The sequence below is a fragment of the Solanum lycopersicum genome, chromosome 11 (genome assembly GCF_036512215.1).
Source record: "Solanum lycopersicum chromosome 11, SLM_r2.1".
In the NCBI taxonomy this organism is placed as follows: domain Eukaryota; kingdom Viridiplantae; phylum Streptophyta; class Magnoliopsida; order Solanales; family Solanaceae; genus Solanum; species Solanum lycopersicum.
In genome coordinates this window covers 60,205,653-60,227,719 of record NC_090810.1, presented here as the reverse complement: position 1 = coordinate 60,227,719, position 22,067 = coordinate 60,205,653, and the positions used below count along the sequence as shown (strand labels likewise).

The 22,067-nt window shown below is 32.8% G+C and overlaps 2 protein-coding genes across 4 annotated transcripts; both read left to right on the top strand.

The window, feature by feature from the left end:
* Positions 1 to 215: 215 nt before the first annotated feature.
* On the top strand, positions 216 to 5,540 carry LOC101250080 (protein PEROXIN-4). The gene is made up of 6 exons (XM_010315153.4): positions 216 to 584; positions 684 to 732; positions 2,918 to 3,037; positions 3,173 to 3,301; positions 4,330 to 4,459; positions 5,151 to 5,540. The coding sequence occupies exons 2-6, from the start codon at positions 727 to 729 to the stop codon at positions 5,237 to 5,239; spliced, it is 474 nt and encodes a 157-aa protein (XP_010313455.2). The 5' UTR covers positions 216 to 584; positions 684 to 726; the 3' UTR covers positions 5,240 to 5,540.
* Positions 5,541 to 11,085: 5,545 nt separating this feature from the next.
* Positions 11,086 to 18,764, top strand: LOC101255661 (protein EMBRYONIC FLOWER 1). 3 transcript variants are annotated; one of them, XM_004251372.5, is made up of 7 exons: positions 11,086 to 11,383; positions 12,604 to 12,797; positions 13,595 to 14,004; positions 14,116 to 14,226; positions 14,310 to 15,736; positions 16,779 to 17,736; positions 17,877 to 18,764. In XM_004251372.5, the coding sequence occupies exons 2-7, from the start codon at positions 12,628 to 12,630 to the stop codon at positions 18,350 to 18,352; spliced, it is 3,552 nt and encodes a 1,183-aa protein (XP_004251420.2). In that variant the 5' UTR covers positions 11,086 to 11,383; positions 12,604 to 12,627; the 3' UTR covers positions 18,353 to 18,764. The 3 variants fall into 3 exon arrangements, with proteins under 3 accessions (XP_004251420.2, XP_010313454.2, XP_010313453.2); XM_010315152.4 differs by having other exon boundaries at positions 11,090 to 11,383; positions 14,346 to 15,736; XM_010315151.4 differs by having other exon boundaries at positions 11,090 to 11,383; positions 14,340 to 15,736.
* Positions 18,765 to 22,067: the final 3,303 nt, after the last annotated feature.

Genomic DNA, 22,067 nt, shown 5'->3' with positions numbered 1-22,067 from the left:
ACCAACCTTCACAATTCACAAATCAAACTCTCTCTTAGCAGGTGAAAATCTATGTAGGTATTCACCAAAAACTGAATCTTTCAATGAAATTCTCGATATTCTTGGTTGTATGAGACGTTTGATGAACTCAACCAAGTGCTTGACGAAATGTCTAAGAGAGGAAATTTGGTTAATGAAAAAACTTATGGTAAGTCTAGAATTCAATTATGAATTGTATAGGCAAACATGTTTTCCCGAGTTCACATTCGGAAAAAAAAAAGCAAAAAAATCATAATCATATGGTTTCTTATATAACTAAACAATTTAGGAATTAGCTTTATCATTTTGTTTTTTTCAAAAACAATTTCTCGTATTTGAATTTAGTCGAAGATTTTATCTGAAGAAACTAAATAAAGTAGTCATATTTCATAAATATTTAAAACTTGGAAGGCTAACTTTAACATTTCTAAAACCTCACGAGGCCTATATTTCCATCCAAAACTTAAAAGACTGCCACGGCGAATTTTGATACTCATCGGAATCAGTGTCCGACGAACAAAAATACTAATTTCTCTTGAAGATTTTCTGTAATTTCTGCAAAAAAGGTGAAATTTTAGAGCTTATTCTATATCTTCTATGGGAATTTTGTAGTTATTTTTGTTTTTGATTGTGTTTACTATATATACTGTTGTATTTTTTTGTAGGTTCTTAAGCTTTGAAGTGTTGATTGTAGAGAAATCAATAAGGATGCAGGTTTGTAACCCTTAAAAACATTCTCTTTTAACAAATTTTTTATTAAAGAGTTGATTTTTTGATTCTTGTTTCTGTTAATTCTTAGCTTGATCTATTTAAAAAATTACTCTTTGTTCTTGATATTTATTACCCATAATTCAATTTTCCATTTTTTGTTTGTTAAATAGGTTTTGGGTTTGTGGGTTTAGGTTCTGTTATCAAATGGTTTGTGGGTTTAGGCTTTGTTATCATTTTGCTTGATCTATTAATCTGTTCTTGTTCCGCTCATGGTTGATGATCTTGATACCCAATTGTCTGTTTGTTTATTGTAATTAGGTTTTGGGTGTTCGGGTTTAAGTTCTTATATTTCTTCGTTAAGGGCTTTAGACCATAACTGCTATCATTGTTTTTTTCTTTATCATTGGCAAATTGGCAGTTGATTATTGTGGAATAGGAGATTTAGTCAGTGATTTGTTTAATATATTTAATAGGATATTGGAGTTTTAGTTAGTGATTTGTTTAATGTGTAATAGGATATTGGAGTTGTAGTCGGATATGATATCGGAGTTTGTCAGTGATTAGTTTAATGTATAATAGGATATGGGAGTTTTAGTCAGTGAGTAGTTTAATGTATAATTGGATATCGGAGTTTTAGACAGTGATTAGTTTGATGTATAATAGGATATCGGAGCTTTAGTCAGTGATGAGCTTAATGTATAAGAGAATTCAGTTTTTGTGGGATTTGTGGTCATATTGTCATGTTGTTTGTGATATAGCATGGATGGAATTTGGCAGTTAAAAGTGATCAAGTAACTTTTGAGTTGTGGTGAGAATCAATGATTAGTTAAGTAAGGAATTGTCTTGATGAAGGAGTGTTTATACGATTCATTAAAATTGGATGTTTCCCTAATATATATGTAGTCTCGTACTAGAAAGAGCTGATAGTCCAACGTATTCATAGGTAATATGCAGGGGAAACATTGGGATTTGAGATTTAGGAATACTCTAGGATGTGAGTTGCGCGAATTTCATAACCTGGTTGAGCAGTATGGGCAAAACGTACTGCTCACGATAATTTACATTTCTGCTCCGCTTTATTTGGGTTATTAGGGTGCCCAATAAGGTGTATTTCTTTATACGGTTGGCAGCTAGGGATGTGATATTGATTGTGGAAAACTAAGAAGAGGATCACCTTTGTTAGTCGGGGCTTCATGTGCAGGTGTGTGGGCGAAGAAAGTTGATCTCCTCTTGTTGAATTGAAAGTTGGCTACACTATTGTGCTCAATGGTCCTTAGTTGGTTTGAAAGGCAATGGGTAATGCAGGGGCACAAAAAAGGAGGTGTTGCATTGTTGGACCTTTAGGAGGGGGAAAGAGAAGTATTAGCCATTATGTGGGTTATATGGAAAGAGAGAAGTAGGAACATTTTTCTAATAAGTTGGAGAAATAGGAGAACATTTGAAGGGGTAGACAAAAATTTTGTAAAATTGCAAAGTAGTCGCTTGCTTTTGGTGTCCTTTTGGTGTACCCATAAGGTCCCAGTTGTATACAAGATAGGGTTTCTTGTGGAGAACCATATTTTGGTGTAGGTTTTCTACTTTTTGGTATAAGGGGCATCAAAAAAAATATTTATCTTATAAAAATGTATAACTGTAAGTTTTCATGAGATGAAAAAATACCTTTACAGCTCAAACATTTCGGTAATTTTTATTTTTGTTGGCAAACACTTCTTTGTTTTTTTTAGAACTCCTGGAAGGAAGAGGGAGTGGTATGTGTCATTCCTTGTTGTTGCTTGCTTTTAATTGTGCACATTCAATTTCATACTCCTCCAGTCATATGGTTTCTTTGTTTGCAAACTAGCACCATGCAAGCAAGATAAGTACATATGTAATTACAGTAATGTGGCATACAACTTCGACATTAGAATGCATATAGGATATACAATTTAAAATCAGATTCGTCACGAGAAGAGATTAAAAAACAATTGAAAAAGATAGAAGATTAATTTGTCATTCGAATCTATTAAAGGGATGCACTTTTTATTGACCGTGTAAACTAGTTAGAGTAAAGATGTTAGAGTGGAGAAATTAGTACTCTTATGACTTAGGTCTTTGGTCTCTCCTTTCAACAATTATAGCTGTATCTTTATAAATATTCTATTGCTGTGTACCTTTTGGAACATTTAACCCTGGTTCTATGATGATGTAGGCTTCAAGGGCAAGACTTTTCAAGGAGTACAAAGAAGTACAGAGAGAGAAAACAGCTGATCCTGATATTCAATTAGTTTGTGATGACTCTAATATCTTTAAATGGACGGCTCTTGTTAAAGTATTCTCTGCTATAATATGCTCCATTATGTTCAATTTCATGGTTTTCTTCCACACACACACACACCCTCCAAAAAGAACACAAAACAAACTTTGGTTAATGATCTAATTGACTGCTCATTCATGGTGTGCACAGGGGCCATCTGAAACTCCTTATGATGGTGGAGTTTTCCAGCTCGCTTTCTCAGTTCCAGAGCAGTATCCGTTGCAACCTCCTCAAGTGCGGTTCCTGACCAAAATATTTCACCCAAATGTTCATTTTAAGGTATCTCCTTAATAATCCTTGTGTTGCTCTTTGGTTTCTTAAATGAAATTAAACTTCGGTTAGAGTCTGATATTACTGAAGTACCGTAAGACACTAGTGGAAATGGTTATCTGTTTCCTGCTTTGTCCTTCGATAAAGCAAACTATTGTAAAGTGCTGCTTCTCTCTCTCTCTCTTTATGTAAACTTATTGAGCAAAGTTAATTACAACGAAACACTGTTTTTCTGCTCAATTGTTTGGGGCAATGTCAAACCTCTCTCCCACTTCTCTTTCCCTTAGCCCCATGCTTCATTGAGACATATTTTAGATTCACGTGCAACATTAATTTGGCCATTGTACTGCGGAATTAGTTTACCGACTACCAATCAACCAGCCAACCGATTAATTATTTTCTAATCCTAAACTCTTTAGGTCAGCTTCTGAGTCCTCAATGTCCATTACGCTCTATCCTAGGTCAGCACTCAGTGGATTCATCATACTAAGAATGTCAACCTACTGCAACCTTCATGTTTTATAGGCTAGGACCTGCTATACTTTGTGCATAAGTTGAGTTTCAGATTAGCTTTTTCTTTATAACTGATAAAGTTTGAGATTAATTGTTTACTATGTGTTGTAAATTGCATTAATTATAATATTATATGCAATTGAGTACTGAATGTAAGAAGCATGTTCTTATGTTAAAACTCATTAATTTATGTCATTAGTAATTGTGTGAACTTCTAGTGGAATACCTTTTACATCCCTCCCCCCCTCCCCCCGTCGTAGTCTTGTACTTGTATATGTAAAGGTTAATCTTTTGTTTGAACATTGTAATTATCTGGGCTCCAAAACAGGGTGGGGGTGGGGGTGGGATTTTTAATGAGACACGCCAAATCTGTATCTTCGCTCTCTTTAAATGTTTTAGAACTCAAATTTCAAATGAGACACACCAAATCTCCCAAATTGTTGCGGAGTTAATTGTTACACACTAATCAAAAATGAGTTGTTACTTACTGATCTCTCTTTTCATTTTTCATTTTTCATACTCAGACCGGAGAGATTTGCCTTGATATTTTGAAAAATGCATGGAGCCCAGCATGGACACTCCAGTCTGTTTGTCGAGCTATAATTGCTTTGATGGCTCATCCTGAAGCTGATAGCCCGCTAAACTGTGACTCAGGTATTATGTGATTTTTTCGGAGGCTGTGTTTTCTTTGATTTGATGATTGCGGATGCATCCATTTTCATTCTGAGCTCTTTGGTCCTCCCCTTGACAATTTCTTGTTAATATTCAAGAAAATGAGAACATTAGCACAATCTAGGCATCTAGAAACTTGTATTAGAGATTTAAACCATATTTGCGAAGACTTTGGTCCCACTAGAGGGGGTGTGCATCATACAGTAATCTGACCCAAAAGATTGAGAGAGCAAGTGTCAGCAAGGGAGAGAGAAGTGCAAATATGAGTGAGAAAGAAAACTTAATCCTACAGTCAGGAGAATAAAGTTAAGAAGTAAATTTGGTGTTGGCAAAATTTGTTGCGGATGTTCCCTATTGTTTACAGGCGAGAGAAGAGAACATCAAATCAAGTCAATACCAGTAAAAAGAGGTGCTTCTAACTAATTCTGTTTAAGCCTTGAGTGAACTACATTCTCTTCGATCCCTTTCCAGAACCAGTCCTAGAACTCTTTTGAAAATGTTTTCCGGGGGCTAAAAGATATTAAGGACGAGGCGAAAACAAGGTGTGGGGGTGGGAAAGGTTTTTGATGTGCTCGACTTGTTTAGATTCAAGGTAGATGATATTTTTCATCCCCGTCTCCCCATTTGAGATCGCCAAATAGACTAATTACATTAATTTTCTTCAATCACACAGGCAATCTTCTTCGATCTGGTGATATCAGAGGTTACCAGTCAATGGCAAGGATGTACACTAGGCTTGCTGCAATGCCCAAGAAGGGCTAAAAACAATGAGCTACAAACCATTTTCACACAACTTGTAGTAATGGCATTAACACAATTTCAATTCTTAAACATCTGCTTGGTGTTCTGTAGCACCTTTACATAAAAACTATTATGTACTTCTGATACAACTCATCACTTTATTAGTTGTTTTTTTGTTTGTGTGTCTCTTTAGTATAAGGTGGAATTGTATAAATCATCTTGATTCTTGTACCTTTGCTAAGTTTCTACAAGTTGTCATCAGACTATTATCCCTCTTATTGACACTTTTGTGCCCCTAATAATATTAGGTGATTTCTTTTCATCTGCTCAAGCATAGCGACGGAGTTTCACAGTATATGTATTACCGGGAGGTAGCAGGTATTTGGTGGAATTAATCCGAGGTGTGCCTCAAGCAAAATTCATAATGTCTGTTCATTTTATATTATGAATTTTTAGGGATAAGAAATTATTTTATTTTATTTTTAATAAAATCCACGTGGCAGAATGCATCCCTCACTTCTACAATTGAAAAATTAGGCTTTTTTTTGGTGGCCACTAAAGATAATAGAAAATATTAATTAGCAGCTACTTTAGCAGAAAATGTTCAAATAATCTGATCATTAATATTAATAAATCAGTTTAGTAATAAATCAGATAGATTATTATATTACAACTTTCACCGTCAAAGCATACATTCAGAATTAAATTTTCTTTTGTTATTTTTGTTTCCAATGGCACTACACCAACTTTAGTGGCAATAATCAACGTCATATCGTTAAAAATACATATTTAGTAATAATAGCTTAACTTTTATTAAAAATAATAATAATAAACGTTCTTTGTAAATATCCTTAAAGCCTATAGTAATATTAGACTAATGACAGATAATTAATATCGAAAACTTTTTGTTAATATATATTTATTAACGCTAAAAATTACGTTGTTTTTCTTGTTACGAGATTGACTTGAAAATAGGTAATTATCTATATATTGACGTTTTTGAGAATAAAGAAAACAAAAAACGAAAAAAAAACATCCTTTACATTAATATGAACCACTAAAATTCTTATGCGAAACTCATCGATAAACATATAAAGTTAGGTACGATTTTTCACTTTTCATTAAAATAATATGATAAAATATACATAATTTACTTAAGTTGTGGTGTCTAAGTGAAACGATCGATAATAATGGGTTCCACCAAATTTTCATGCATAATGAAAATGGTAAATACGTTTGGTTAGTAGTAGAAAGTTGAAATTGTACGTTAGTTAGAAAAAGAAATATTCAAAGATGGTATAATTTTATATTGTTGAAATTCACTTGAAAAATATATATATTGCATGGTTTTTTTAATTACCTATTATATATAGTTTCCAAATTTAGTTTATGATCACGTGCAATATAATTTTTGCATGTTGATATACCTATTTAATATTGTGTACTATTAATCATAAGACCTAATTCATGATTATTTTATTTTGTAAACTAATAGGTATAAATGAAAATGGTAATAATAATTAATGAAATAATCTTTTTGGACAGAATTAGATTCTCATTTAATATCTTTAATTTATTTTTTAAATAAAAATTTGATAGTTTTATTCTCGTTACGGGATGTTTTACTATCTAGTGACTATTCTTTCCTTTTTAGTTAATTTCAGAATAACACACAAATATTTTTCTATATTGATTCGTACTCTAACTTTAAACTATTGGATAATTCAAAGTCGTAATAATTTCTTTCAGCTTATTTTAGATCTATTTTCTTGAACTTCGTGCCTGACTAACTTTTTAATAATAATAATAATAATAATAATAATAATAATAATAATAATAATCCAATGTGTAGCAATTATATTGATATGTGAGAAAAACTTGTTCTAAAAAGTTATTGATATTGAAATATCAATTGAATCAGATGGAGTATATATGGTTACGTTGTATACTTTGATTTCCCACTGGATCTTGTTTCCACGTTAAGATTCGATTAAATCTGAATTTGTATCGAAAACTTTGCGTTTTCAACATATCGTAGCTTATCTTTTTTTTTGTCCAGACTAAAAGAATATATAGTACTTCTATATCTTTTAGTTATTGGGACCCTTTAAGGGATTTTGTAATACTCACACTTATTATATTTGAACTTAACGCGTTTATTTAAGAAAATAATAAAATTGACATACATAACTATTTTATTTTTGTTTCGAATTTCATTAGTATAAAAATGGAATGTAAGTAGGCGAGACCGCGGATATAGCATAATGGTTCAAGACAGTAGATTGTGAATCCACCATGCGCATGTGGGTTCGATTCACATCATTCCCTCATAATTCATAAATATTATATATTAGATAGATTAATAAATAAGAATTAGCTACAAAGAGCTTTTTTAGTGAACATATCACAAATTTACTCATATTTTTATTTTGTTACAAAGCTTTTCGTAATAAACGAAGAATTAAATTCGATTTTTTTCTTATTTTTCACAACGATGAAGAATCAATTTTTTTTTCTACTTCTTCCAAGTGCATGCAGGATGACACTAATTAATTAATATTTAATATTAGGTCTTAAAATAAAATAATTTCTATATAGAAAAAAAAATTAATCGTCTTGCAATAAATATAGTATGTCACTTCATATAATTAAAAACTAGGTCAAAGACTAAGAGCATATATATGTAGATAAAGCTTTAAAATAATTACTTTATATAGAATCTGATTCTTATTCGTGAATTAAAAATGTTTATTATTCACTTTATTTATTATCTAATTTAGAAACAATTGACTAATGTAATAAATGATATATATTAATTTCATATAGGAAATTAAATAGTAACGCAGTTTTTCTACGAAATAAAAGGAAAATTATATGTTCCAAAACCTAACGTACACGTACGCTACTACACTTACATGCACACAAAATAATATTCAGACATAAATCATATTCAGAATTTTATGTTTATGAACGATATTAAGTTAATATATAGTAATAATTAAGGTTCCGTGAACAAGAGCCAAAAACAAGAAATGAAAGTATTATGTATTATAACGGGTTCTTTTTTTATCCTTAATAAACGTTTTGAGTATAAATCTTCTAGATACCGATTAGAATTGTCTTTGTTGGGAGCACTTTACTTCAATATAGAATTTTTTGACGTGAAGTGTCGTTGTTGGTGCGTTATTCCAGAACTTCGTGACGCAAAGAATCAAGACTTAATCGCGTTATTCCAGAATTTCGTGACGCAAAGAATCAAGACTTAATCGCGTTATTCTAGAACTTCGTGACGCAAAGAATCAAGACTTAATCGAACTCTAAAATTGTCTTTGTCGGGAGAGCTTTACCTCAATGTGAAATTTCGTGACGTGAAAAATCTAGACTTAGTCGCACACTAGAACTATCTTTATTGGGAGTGTTTTACCCATCAAGGAACTTCGTGACGCGAAGAAATCAAACTCTAATACGAACATGAAATATAATATCGTGAGAGGAAAATTTCATAAATTTTTTTTATTGCAACTGGTTGACAACAATCGATCAATGCATGCACAAAAATATTTTAAAAACTTATTTTACACTGTACGTTAACAAAAAGTTTAATATTCATTGATTATATAAATGAGTTCGTTCAAATCTATTCGAAGCGTAAATATTACAGATATAAAAATACGTTTTATTTGAATATGTAAATTTTATTTAAATTACATTAGTCAGAAATCAAAAATTCATGTGATAAAATATATATATAAAGGGGTACGTATATATGGATATACTTAAAGCCTCTGATGATAAAGGTGCATAATGAATAATCATTTGATATTCATCGATCGATAGTGAAGTCTTTGGCAATTAATTAATGAAGGTAAATAAGCGTACCCCTTCACTAAAACAGATTAATCATAGAGTAAATATTCTGTTTAGCAACGTATGACAATTTAAATAGTGCGCTCTTTTACTAAAACAGGGTGGCGACAGAGTAAGTTCTCTGTTTAGCAGTGTCGGAGATAAATTAAATAGTGTGCTCCTTTACTAAAACAGGGTTGATAGCAGAGTAGGTACTCTGTTTAGCAGTGCAGGGGACAAATTAAATAGTGCGCTTCTTTACTAAAACAGGGTGACGGCAGAGTAGGTTCTCTGTTTAGCAGTGCGAGGATAAATTAAATAGTGCGTTCCTTTTACTAAAACAGGGTGGTGACAGAGTAGGTGCTCTGTTTAGCTGAGCAGGGGATAAATTAAATAGTCCACTCCTTTACTAAAACAGGGGTGACGGCTAAGTATGTGCTCTGTTTAGCCGTGCAGGGGATAAATTAAATAGTGCGCTTCTTTACTAAAATAGGGTGGTGACAGAGTAGGTGCTCTGTTTAGCTGAGCAGGGGATAAATTAAATAGTCCACTCCTTTACTAAAACAGGGGTGACGGCTAAGTATGTGCTCTGTTTAGCAGTGCAGGGGATAAATTAAATAGTGCGCTTCTTTACTAAAACAGGGTGGTGACAGAGTAGGTACTCTGTTTAGCAGTGCAGGGGATAAATTAACTAGTGCGTTCCTAAACTAAAACAGGGTGGTGGCAGAGTATGTGCTCTGTTTAGCAGTTCAGGATACAAATTAAGTAGTGCATTTCTTTACCAAAACAGGGTGACGACAGAGTAGATACTCTATTTAGCAAATGCAGGGGTTAAACTAAATAGCGAGACCCTTTACTAAAACAGGGTGGTGGAATGCATGTTTATACCTAATCTATGCAGAATACAGAGTAGGTGCTCTGTTTAACAATTCAAAATGTTTATACTTAACTACTTAAAGGTTTTATACATAATCAACTCTGTTTTTCGAGCTTTATTTTTTTTAACAACTCATTTATTTGAAGTGAGATTGTCTAATCAGACTAAGAATTACAAAATATCTAAATAGAAAAAATATACCCTATTCATGAGGCATTCAACATTGTTGTAATGACTATGAATAAGCCATGATCACCCAAAACAATAATAAAAACATTCTAAATAATCGACTCATTTTTCAAACAGAGTATTTTGAAAATCATACAATACAATACGAAGAATATAGAGAGTTATATTATTCAACATACTCCAAAACTTTGAAAGTTGAATTAATCCATCAAGTTCAACTTTGGTTTACTAATTATTTCGATATATCCAACTATTTCTTAGACTTAGGTGAACTTCTATCGCGATAAATTAAACTTCATTTCTTCGTAAACACGATCTCTTATACAAAATTTCTATATGCTAAACAAAACAAACACATGATTCACCAAAATATATAATACTATATGATAAAAAAATAATAATATATACTTCCAAACACTTAAATAATCATCTTTTTTCACACAGGGTCCCACTTCTTACATGTTCTATTTTATACCTTACGTTTATAACAAGTGGTTCCCTTTCCTATTCAATACATTATTATTATTATTATTATTATTATTATTATTATTATTATTATTATTTTTATTTTTAGTACTATCATCACTATTATTTTTATTATATCATCCTTTCGAAAAATAAAATAATAATTAAAAAAAACTTAGGGTTATCCCCACAATAATATTTAGGGTTTCTTTCATTCCTCGATTTTCCCGTCATCGACGCGCCGAACATAATCGCGTCATCACGAACCACTCAAATCATACATAAGTGCTTGCCACCTGTCTTCCGACAAGGACATCAGCAAACAATCCCACTCTCACTTTAAGTGCGTGTACAGTACTCGCTCGACTAGGGTTCATCGATTTTATTTTTTTAAAATACATATAAAAAGAAAATAATAATAATAAAAAAGAAAAGTGTTAGATACACGCAATGTGTGTGTATTTATTACAACAAGAAAAAAAATGGTTTTATTTATTAAAGAAATAAATATAAAAGCCCTCACTCTCTCTTACTACTCTTGTTCACTTTTCTCTCACTATAAATTTTTTCTCTCTCTAGGAAAAAAAAAATGTTTAATTTTCATCTTACAAACCTAAGGGTTTCGGTTTCATTTTCACAGCTCGAATTCATCGCTTTGTAATCGAAATCACTTGATGATTTTAGCAAATCTGGACTCGTTTCAGTTTGTTCTTTATAAAGATAGCTTTTCTTTCATCATCCGTCAGAGTTGAAAATCTGGGTTTTTTATTATCGATTTGGGAAAAAAGGTATGATTTTTCTTCAAATCTTGAGATTTTGCAACTTGGGTTTTGTTTTTGAGTTGATTTGTTAGATGTGTTTTGAGTTTTGGTTGTTTTTTTGTACTTTTTAGCTGGTTCTTGATTTATCATTTTGTTCAGATGTACATTTTTCAAGATTCAGTTTTTTTTTTTGTTTTTTTTCGTTTTTTTTTATTTTTGTGTTCTTGTTGGGTTTTTTGTTTGATTAATTATTTATTTTGGTGTGAATAGAGTTGTGGAGTTTTGATTTGTTTTATGTTGATGGTTTACTTAGATGTCGACGCCGAAACCCTAATTTTGTTTATGTGTGATTGATTTGTTAGATTTCTATGTGTTATGGTATATGATTTGTTGATTAATTGATAAAGATTTGATCTTTATTGATTTTGGATCAAGTTTAATGAATTGGGTATGAGGTGTGCATTTGGACAAAACCCTAATTTGTGTATTTCATGTGAATTGTGGAATTATTGATAAAGGTTTTGTCTTGATAGCTTTTGGGTTTAGTTTAGTTGTTGGTTGTTGGTTGTGAGTTGAGCATTTTTATAAAACTATAGAGGTGGATATAAATGATTTTTAACTTTATTATATGGTTTTTCACAAAAAAAAAATGGTTGATGTTGGTGTATTTTTTTTTAAATTTAGCTTAGGTGTATATGTCTGTTACTGAAATGCATTTTGATGGGAAATGATTTAATTGTTGCTGTTTTTGAGGCTAGGGTTTGGAGAATTTTGAGATTAGGGTCTTTTGGAAACAGTGTCTCTGCCTCAAGGGGATAACTGTAAGGTTTGCATATACTCTGCCCTCCCCATATCCCACTTGTGGGATTATAGTGGGGTATGTCGTTAGTTGTTTTATACACTAATAATTTAAAGAATTTTACTATGAATTTTAACCTGCTGTAGTAGGTACATTTGCTTATCTTTGCAGATTACTAATATGTCCCACTTTTTATGAACGGTTACCTGTAGTTATAAGATGGCATGGTGGTATATAACATTGTCTGTCAATATATGTATGTTGATCTCATTTGGTATAATCATGTTTGGTGCCTGACTTGAGCCTTACCTTAAGCATGGTTTGATGATAAAGTTCCAATTTTTTTAGTGTACAGAAACACTTAAAGGACATATTTTGTCCACCTGATAGCTGCTGTTTGCAATGATCCTTTTTCGTTGAGTTTATGAACTTAATTTTGCTTTTGTAGGTTTTGAGTTATTCTCCTTTTTACATGGAGAAAAGTAACAAAGCAGTGGAAGAAGATAATCACAAAAGTGATACTAATACTCCTGTGCCTAAAGCCTTGGGTTCATTCATTGAAATCGAGGCTATATCTATAGACCTTAATATTCCTATGCCGAAGAAAGAGGAAGGAAAATGTCAACATTATTTCTCTATACGGTGAGCCCCCAATCTCTATAATTTGTCTTTTGATGTTGCTTACTTAAGTTTCTCTTGCTGATATATATACTCGTTCCCTTCATGCTGTCTTCAGTCACTTGGTTTAGAAGATGATTCTTTTGTCTCGACACTTGATTGTTTGTTATTGATTCTCACCTTATGGTTACTCCTGTGTAGTATTGGATGGTCACTTGGTTTAGAAGCTGATTCTTTTGTCTTGACGCATGATTGTTGGTTATTGATTGTCACCTTATGGTTGCTCCTGTGTAGTATTGGATAGACAAATAGCCTATGCATCTGATGGCAGATATTGGTTCAATAAACGAGAACATGAATTTTTATAATACAAGTGATCTCCTTTTTCCTTTTGCATACAAAATTGACTTAAAAGCTCAAAAATGCCACACCAATAACAATCCGTGGTTGATAATTACATTACTCATATGTTGCATGAAAGGTGAGTGCGGAAAGTTTTGTGACGATGTATAGAGCTGGCTTTACTATGTTCACAGTTTTAGTTGGATGAATCATGGCACTTCACTTTAATTGTCACGTATGTAAAACTTTTGTTTTGTGGTTATAATCTTCTTAAGAAGTTCTCCTCCAGATACATTTGTGTTTCCAAGGAAAATAAGCCTTGCGAAGATCGAGTAAAATCAAGCAATGAATTGAGATGTTTTTTCTGTGTATATATATGCTGTCAAGTCTTTATAACCAATTTTATGTTCTCCATGGCTTATCATACGATTTCTCTGATCTCTTTTGGTTTGATACTCCATTTCTTATGCTGGACACAGTGGATATGTTGCTGAGAAAAGAGAAAAAGACCGGAGAATTTGTGCCCCTTTTACGTCAAGCGGTGGCCACAGTATTTCTGAGGAGCAACTTCCTCCTCCTGCTCTTGAAGTTCGGAAATTTAGGTGGTGGCGATGCAAAAATTGCATGCGTGAGATTGGCACAGAAAGTTCAGGAGAAGAGATTGAGATTCTTCCTCCAAGCTGCAGAAGTAGATTGATCTCTCCGAACATGGTTTCTTCTGGAAATGCTACAACAAATGCATTGTTAGAGATGAAGCATGATTCAACTTCACGAAAGGTTGACAAAAAGAAAGCTATTATTGTTGATGCTGCCAATACCAGTGGCTATGACTTCTTACGTAAACCTTACAAAGGAAGGTGCACTGTGGTTGCAGACAAAGTCTCAGCTGGTATTTTCTTCTGTAATTCATGTTCTATGTTTTACTTATTTTGGGTATATCTATTTTTTTAGAATGATAATAATTTCTGCCTAAGTGTTTATAATCCACATTACTTTTCAGGTAAAGGAACTGGTTCCGCAAATGTTAGAAATGAGGAGATCAGGAATCCAACTATTAAAGTAGCAATATCTAAACATTGCTCAAGCAAAGAAATAGATGGAAAGAGCGCTGGTAATTCAATTGCAATTTATGATCTCCAATTTACACGCTTTGTTTTGCTTTAAATTAACCAGAACTCTGTTGATTTTAAACAGCTGCTAATCTGTCAAACAACGTCATACGAGTTGCAGGCTCTGAATCAACTCTGTCAGATGGTAAAATTGTTCCTCATGGAAATTTCTACACAAGTGCTGATGATGTAAGTCCTGATATTGGTGCAGAGACAGCAACGGGTTCTCCAAATGACGATCAGAGGACAGTCTCAACAGCTTTTAAGCAATTTGATGTACCAAATACTACTGATAAGGCTCTTGAACGCAGTAAAACCAAACTGAGCAGGTTACCTTCTATTGAATTGAGAGACCACAATGGAATATCTTCAGGAATTGACCCATTCATGGCTAAAAATAGACAGTTTGATTCACACAATGATGTTCCAAATGATGTACCACGCCGTAAAACTCGAAAGGTGCGTCTGTTGACTGATATATTGGGTGGAAATGTCAATTTGGAGAGTAATCCTGCCAAAGCAGATCGTAATTCATTGAGTACCAACTTTGTGGTGCCTCCTGAACTAGAACCAGTTGGTATGCCAAAGGATAAGAGATGCTTTCAGAGGAAGAGGAAGATTCCTCAAGAAGTTGACAGCAATCTGTCGGGTATGGGAATACAATGCAACATTGGTAAAAGGGTCAGGTCATCTAATGGAAGAGTTGAGAGGAGTTCCATGGCAGTTGAAATTGCTGATTCACCTTCAGATGAGAAGGAATCTGGTGAAGAAGGTATAACGAATGGTAACAAAAATTTGCGAATGAAGAACAGAAATGGAGTAAATAAAAAGAAAAATAAGCAGTTTCGACCTGTCGATGGATATTCCCCTGAAATCCGCTGGCAGGATATAACCATGGAAAATGGTGGTTTTAAGGGATATGCTGCTGTTAATAGCCTCGTTCATCCAGTGCAACATTCTTCCATGGATGGGAAATTTGAACCTCACTTAAGTAGTTATCAGTCATTGGCAGGAAAAGTTGGAGGTTATGGCGTGAGTCGGCAAAGTAGCAAGTTTCCTGAAGTTGGACATGCTCCCTCAACTCTTATGCATCCTAACAATAATTTCCCGGGGGAAAGTTCGACCAGGAGGAATAATCTCATACCAGTGAGCAGTGGTATCGAAATGATGACCTTTCAGCCAGCAGGTGAATTATCTGCTAAAGTAGGGCTAGACCTGTCTTTGAACAGCTTCAGAGATTCCAACAAGCATGCAGGGAATGATATTACCCAAAGCAAAAATATGACGAACTGGCCATTCATGCACCAGAAGGGATTCAATGGTGATATTCCTCGAAGGAAAGATAATTCTAACGTCAGACAGTCGAACGTTCCTGAAACAGGTCAATCTTCAAGGAAAGAAGTGATATATGACCTCAACCAGGGAGTTCCGCAGACAGCATCAATGTGGAAAGATATCCAAAGCTCTCCGGTTCTACTTCAGAAGGGGAACCTTCAAGTTTCTGAGATAATGGTACTGGTTTATTTCTCCGTTTTACTTTGACTCTCCCTTTTGTTTGCAATGATTTGGTTTCCGCCCTTTCCTCCATTATTTTCTCTGAGGTCGAATGATCTATGTGAAATGGCTAAAAATGAATATAAAGTGAAGTTGATTTTTAGAAACATTTCTTTTCTTTGGTCGCTCGGGCTATACAGTAAAGTTGGAACATTTTGTAGTTTGCGACTGTAGTTTTTCTTTACATGTGAGGACCTGCAGAGATATTTGAAATTGCCTTCAAAATCACATTGTAGAAATTTTACCTTTCACATACCTATACTACTTTTCTTCAGATCTATATGATGGAAAAGCTATAATATTGTTGATAAATTTGCACTGATATGTAGAATAGACTTGAAATCCATATTGTAGAAAGACAATGTCTTTTATAAGCAAAAAAAAAGAAGCTGTTATTTGTCTCTTTATTTTCAGAAAAAGCTTTACCTTACAGTTCAGATTGATTACGTTGATCTGACAAATGGGAATGAGGGAGGTTGACAGATTTTTGGGAAAAGGCAGCATGATAACTTAGATCTGTTTCTGTTTGGAAAACTTCTTTGATATATCTTAGAGGACTGCCTATTCGATAATAGAACATCTTCTTCATGTGAGAAGTTGAGTTTCATTGATCGATACAGTGTGAAAAAGGTAAGAAATGATATTCACTTATGACAGCCACATCCCATTTTTCCTTTCATTTCTTTTATGTTCTTGAAAAGAAGTTACTGAAGTTACTAGCTGAACATCCACTCTGGATGTTAAGAGACATTACCATTGCATTTACTGGTATGGTTATGCTTGTTATTCAAGTCTGAGTTTGTTTGGTTGTTGTTATATATGCTTAACACTTGTGTATAGGTGTTTTGGGTGAAATGATTTCAATCAGTGGTTGTGTCACTTGTTTTTTTGAGATGTTTCATGAAATGTTGTAGAGTTAGTCATTGCAACTTACTAATGCAAGCTTAAAGGTAACTGCTTGTATTCAGTGAATTCATGAAAATTTCATTTCCCTTTGCAGGAAACGCCTCGCCAGCATAACAAAGGAAATCTTAATGAATTTCTAGAGCATTCAGATGCAATTAAGCATCGCAGGTATCAACATTCTGAGAAGACTTCTGAGAAGACTTTAGAGTCAGAAGATATACCAATGGAAATTGTGGAGTTAATGGCTAAGAACCAGTTCGAGAGACTTACTGATACCAGAACCATATGCATGAGTGAAAGGACTGCTGGTTTTGCAAGGCCATATACTGAAATACATGAGAGTGAAGTAGTGGCGTTGTCACGTCCTGGTGTACCTAGTTTCCGTCCAGCTAATGTGAACAAGAAGACTGATGTTGGAGCAAGCAGAGGAAGTTCTGTCCAAACATCTCATGTTAAGAGGAACCACCTCGGGATGGAAAGACCACCAACCAAACTCTTTGGTACTTCTCCACAAACTCAACAGAAATTTCCCAGTGGAGGGCAAGGTTCTGCTTCCGTGCACATCAGACCTGGTGAAGGAGCACAACCTGTATGGTTTCCAACTGTGCAGAACGTGCAGCCATTGAGAATTGGAATTCCACAGAAATCCATCGGTCAGCCAAATGATAAAATGATCCATGGACAGGCATCTGCCTCACTTCAGAAGGGAAGGACCATAAGTGACATTAAGTGTAGTGATGTGAGAATGCAGAATGAGCATCATCGTCTTTTGCCCAAATCTGATGTAAACGTGAAAGGTATGGGGTCTTTAGATCCTTATTCTAATGAGACAATCCCTGCTATGCAGTTACTCAGCCTTATGGACCGAAGGATGCCATCAACTCCTCCTTTCAATCTTGATGCAAACAAGCTCCTGGAGAAACCTTTTTCACCCTGCAGCTATCACCCGAGGTTTCATATCGATGGAAAGCAGAGTATTCTCAATGGCTCATACTTATCACATCATCCCTCGAAAGAGTCCCCTGGGGTACACCCTGGTGGTTACTATGCAGGTTAGCACTCAAGATAATTTTTTTTTGTTCCTTTCTGTAAGCGTCAACTTTCTAGAATATTTCATTCACTTCGTCTACTTAAATCGGTCTATCTGTTATTCCGTGTGTGAATGAAACACTCTAATAAGCTGAGTTTACAGATCAAATATCTTTCAAGCCTAGGGGACAAGAGAAATCAAGAAAATCTTATGCGCCTTCGCAATGTGGTGGAAGCAAATTACAGAGTTTTGTGTCTTCAAGTGGCCCGCTGATCATGACTCGAGATCCTTGTCTTGACAAGGACGGGCAAAAAAGAAACCAAGGCGCATCAAGTTCTCAAATGCCTCCACACCAGGATCGTAATATTTCAAAATTCTTCAACTTGGAGGGCCACACTGCTGCTGTACCTGGCAAAAGCAATTGTGAAACTTTGGTTTGCAGCCTTAATCGAAACCCTGCTGAATTTAGTGTACCAGAGGAAGGGAACCCCTTCACTAGGACCATTAAGGATACAAGAATCAGCAAGAGCTCAGCAAGAGAGAGATCTCACAATGTTGACTTGAACAATAAGAGAAAGCAGCGGAAAGTTGTAAAGGAAAGCGCTGGGAGACTACCACCATCAGGTCGTGCATTTTGAAGGCCATGTCGTGTATTGCTGTTGTTGTTGTTGTTGTGGAGACTCAGTTCTGCTGAAAGTATACCTCCTGTCTTATACTTGGTTATATCAGCTTTTTGTATGGTTACAGAGCTTCGCCAGACGCGGTTAATGCTGGTTGGTTTCCCAGCAGGATATTTTCATTTAGTATACCAGTTAGAGTACTTTTGAGGGCAAATTACTATCTATGATAATAAAAAAATGTATCAAAATGTTAAGAAAATTTTAATAGTGTTGTTATACTAGTCTGGAGACAAACTTGAATGTTACTCCACAACTTGTGTGTTTTAGTTGTTGTGCTAAAAAAAAAAAAAAAAGAATAAGCTTGAAATGTGTTATCTTTTACATGTTTCAAGCATGTTCAATAGATATAAAAACAGCTTTTTGTCCTCAATTTTCTGGTTTACATCTATACTCTTGCTGTCTGTTCATATTAGTAGTCATAGTTTATGTCTGATGATTTTTGGTATTCTCTATTGTTCTTTGTACCTCGGTTATTGTATTGCTTTGTAACTAGATGTACGTCGTTCTTTAGTATTTATATGTTGTTTCATGTGCTTCTGTTACTTCTTTATCTGGACTACTTTGAGATATTTTTCTTGAATCGACAGTATATTAGAAACAGTCTATTTCCCTCTAAGGTAGGATAAGATATACGTACAATCTAGCTTCCTCAAAATTTACTTTATGATGCTATACTTTCTATGTTGTTGTTTAGTTGAGTCCATTTAGTTCGAAATTGGTGTATAGTTGATTATACTTCAATTTTGAATCTAAGCTTGCACTCCTTTTGTCCGTTACCTTATTAGTCTGTTTCAGAATGAATGACTTAAATTTGTATTTGACGATAATATAACTTTAAGTTTTTTTTATTTTTATCTTCATTGACATAGAGTATTTTTATATAGCAACATAATATGATAGTATACTTATATTCATAAGTTTCATTAATTCTTTCTTTTCTTAAATTTCGTGTTTATCAAATAATTCATCATATAAATTGAAATGAACAAGTTGCCTTTTTTTCATCTCTTTAATTAACTAACTTGACAATCATTACTTTAATATTTTTCTCCAATTGTAAGGAATATATATATATAATATACTATTAAAGTCAATAACTAATATATAATATCTCAATAATATATATTAATGTTATACGAAAACAGAACTATCATTGGAAGTTGTAGTGAGATAGATCGATTCATTCTTGACTTAGGGGTGAATATAAATATTGAAAATAAAAAAATCAAATAAAAAAAAATAAGTTGATTCCTTGATTCGGTTTTATTTTTTCAAAAAACTTCAATATTCCATTTATTTCTCGATTTCAAGATTCTGATTGATATTCGGTTAAACAAAAAAAAACAAAGTTTAGACGACAAATACTCAAATTTCCGTGGTTTTTCATAGTTTAGTGTTTGACAATTCAAACATAACTAGGAGAGTTTTCACAATCTATCTGAATTGATCGGATCAACTCAATCAAGACACAAGGATAAAATATTTAAAAGGTGAATTTGGAATTAGTGATTTTTCATAATTTAGTATTGGACAACTCAAACTAATTAGGAGAGTTTTCCCCGTCAAATGATTATTATGTTACGAAATCTAATAAATAATCAGACTGATTCAACCAAGGCACGATGATAACACATTTCAAGGGTAATTTTGGAAATAGTAAATTTTCATAGTTAAGTCTTGGACAACTCAAAACGTAATTAGTACGTAGAGTTTTTCTCGTCCAATGATTATTACGTGACACAAATTTAAATTAATCCGATCAACTCAATCAAGACACGAAGATAACATATTTAAAGGTTAAACTTGGAATTAGTGATTTCTCATAGTTAAAACGTACTCATAATAGTTTTTCACTCATAATGATTATTATGTGACACAAATCTGAATCAGTCAGATCAACTCAATCAAAGACATGAGAATAAAACATCTAAAGGGTAAATTTGGAATTAGTGATTTTTCATAGTTTAGTATAAGACGACAACTCAAATGTAATTAGTAGAGTTTTCTTCGTCTAATGATTATTATGTGACGCAAATCTGAATCAGTCAGATCAACTCAATCAAAGACATGAGAATAAAACATCTAAAGGGTAAATTTGGAATTAGTGATTTTTCATAGTTTAGTATAAGACGACAACTCAAATGTAATTAGTAGAGTTTTCTTCGTCTAATGATTATTATGTGACACAAATCCGAATCAGTCAGATCAACTCAATCAAAGACATGAGAATAAAACATCTAAAGGGTAAATTTGGAATTAGTGATTTTTCATAGTTTAGTATAAGACGACAACTCAAATGTAATTAGTAGAGTTTTCTTCGTCTAATGATTATTATATGACGTAAATCTAAATTAATCGGATCGATTCAATCGAGAAACGAGGATAAAATATCAAAAAGGGTAAAATTGGAATTAACAAATTTTTCATAGTATAGTGTTTGGACAACTCAAATATTGTGTGGAAATCCACATCATATTTCATTTCTACGCGCGTGTGAGATTGAAAGAGCGTAGTGCTACGTGTTCTCTTATGCGACTGGGTTAATAAATTTCATTTTTTTTTATATATTTTTTATTTTTTATTTTTTATTTTTTTATTGGTTAAAAGACAACCTCAGGTTAGGGCAAACGTACGAAGTCACGAATAAAGCAAACTGAGCAAACGTACTTGCTAAATTCCATTTAATTATTCGGTATTCAAAATTTATATCGTTTAAAATTTTTATAAGAATTGAAAAGTGATTTTTACTATCGTTATAATAATTATTATTTTTAATATATTATGTTTGGAGAAAAATTCAATCGCATGAGATTTTTGAGTCTCATGCGAGATGCGTGTTTTACTTTAGAAATATTCCAGAATTAAACTAAGCATCTTGAAAGTCAATCGTATTTATATATATATTCGAGTGATATATGATTGATGAAAATAAATTTTAAAGGCGATTTTAATATTAAAATACTAAATTATCATTTACAACATATACAAATTTAATTTATGAATAAAGTTCATTAAAATTGTCATAAATAATAATAGATATGAATTCATAATTTTAATACATATAAATGGGTTCAATTTGAGAAACGTTATTATCAAAATTAAGAAATTAATAAGCGAAGTCATAACTTTTATTAAAGAAGTTCAAAATATATATATATATATATATATATATATATATAAACTTAACACAAAGAAATCAAAGTTATATATATATATATATATATATATATATATATATATCAAAAAAACCTAAAATATACGATATAATTAGTTTTCACTACAAAGACTTTAAAAAACCTCGCTCTTGGTCTCACACAACTTCGCTCGTATATAAAATTTAAATGTTAGATCCATCTCTAATAAATTATATCTATCGACCATCATCATATTATATAAGTCCGAGTTCAATTCAAAACTCAAATATCGAATTAAATTAATTAAAGATGAAGATATGTATAGCAAGTAGCAAAAAATGTTGTTCCTCTCTCTCTATATATATATGTATATATGCTGGAAATTAAGACACGTACTATAGTGTAAAAAGGAATTAATTAAGTGGAATAAAATACAAACTCCCTTCCAGTTACGTTTTCATATTGATATATAGATTGTTATATAAATTAATACAATATACTAACAAAACATACATGATCCATGCTTTTTTATACATATA

Coding starts and splice junctions, on each gene's coding strand:
- LOC101250080 (XM_010315153.4), top strand. Junction 3,302..4,329: donor ACCCAAATGTTCATTTTAAG/GTATCTCCTTAA, acceptor TTTCATACTCAG/ACCGGAGAGATTTGCCTTGA. Junction 4,460..5,150: donor CCCGCTAAACTGTGACTCAG/GTATTATGTGAT, acceptor TCAATCACACAG/GCAATCTTCTTCGATCTGGT.
- LOC101255661 (XM_004251372.5), top strand. CDS start 12,628: ATGGAGAAAAGTAACAAAGCAGTGGAAGAAGATAATCACAAAAGTGAT. Junction 14,227..14,309: donor AATAGATGGAAAGAGCGCTG/GTAATTCAATTG, acceptor GATTTTAAACAG/CTGCTAATCTGTCAAACAAC. Junction 15,737..16,778: donor TTCAAGTTTCTGAGATAATG/GTACTGGTTTAT, acceptor TTCCCTTTGCAG/GAAACGCCTCGCCAGCATAA.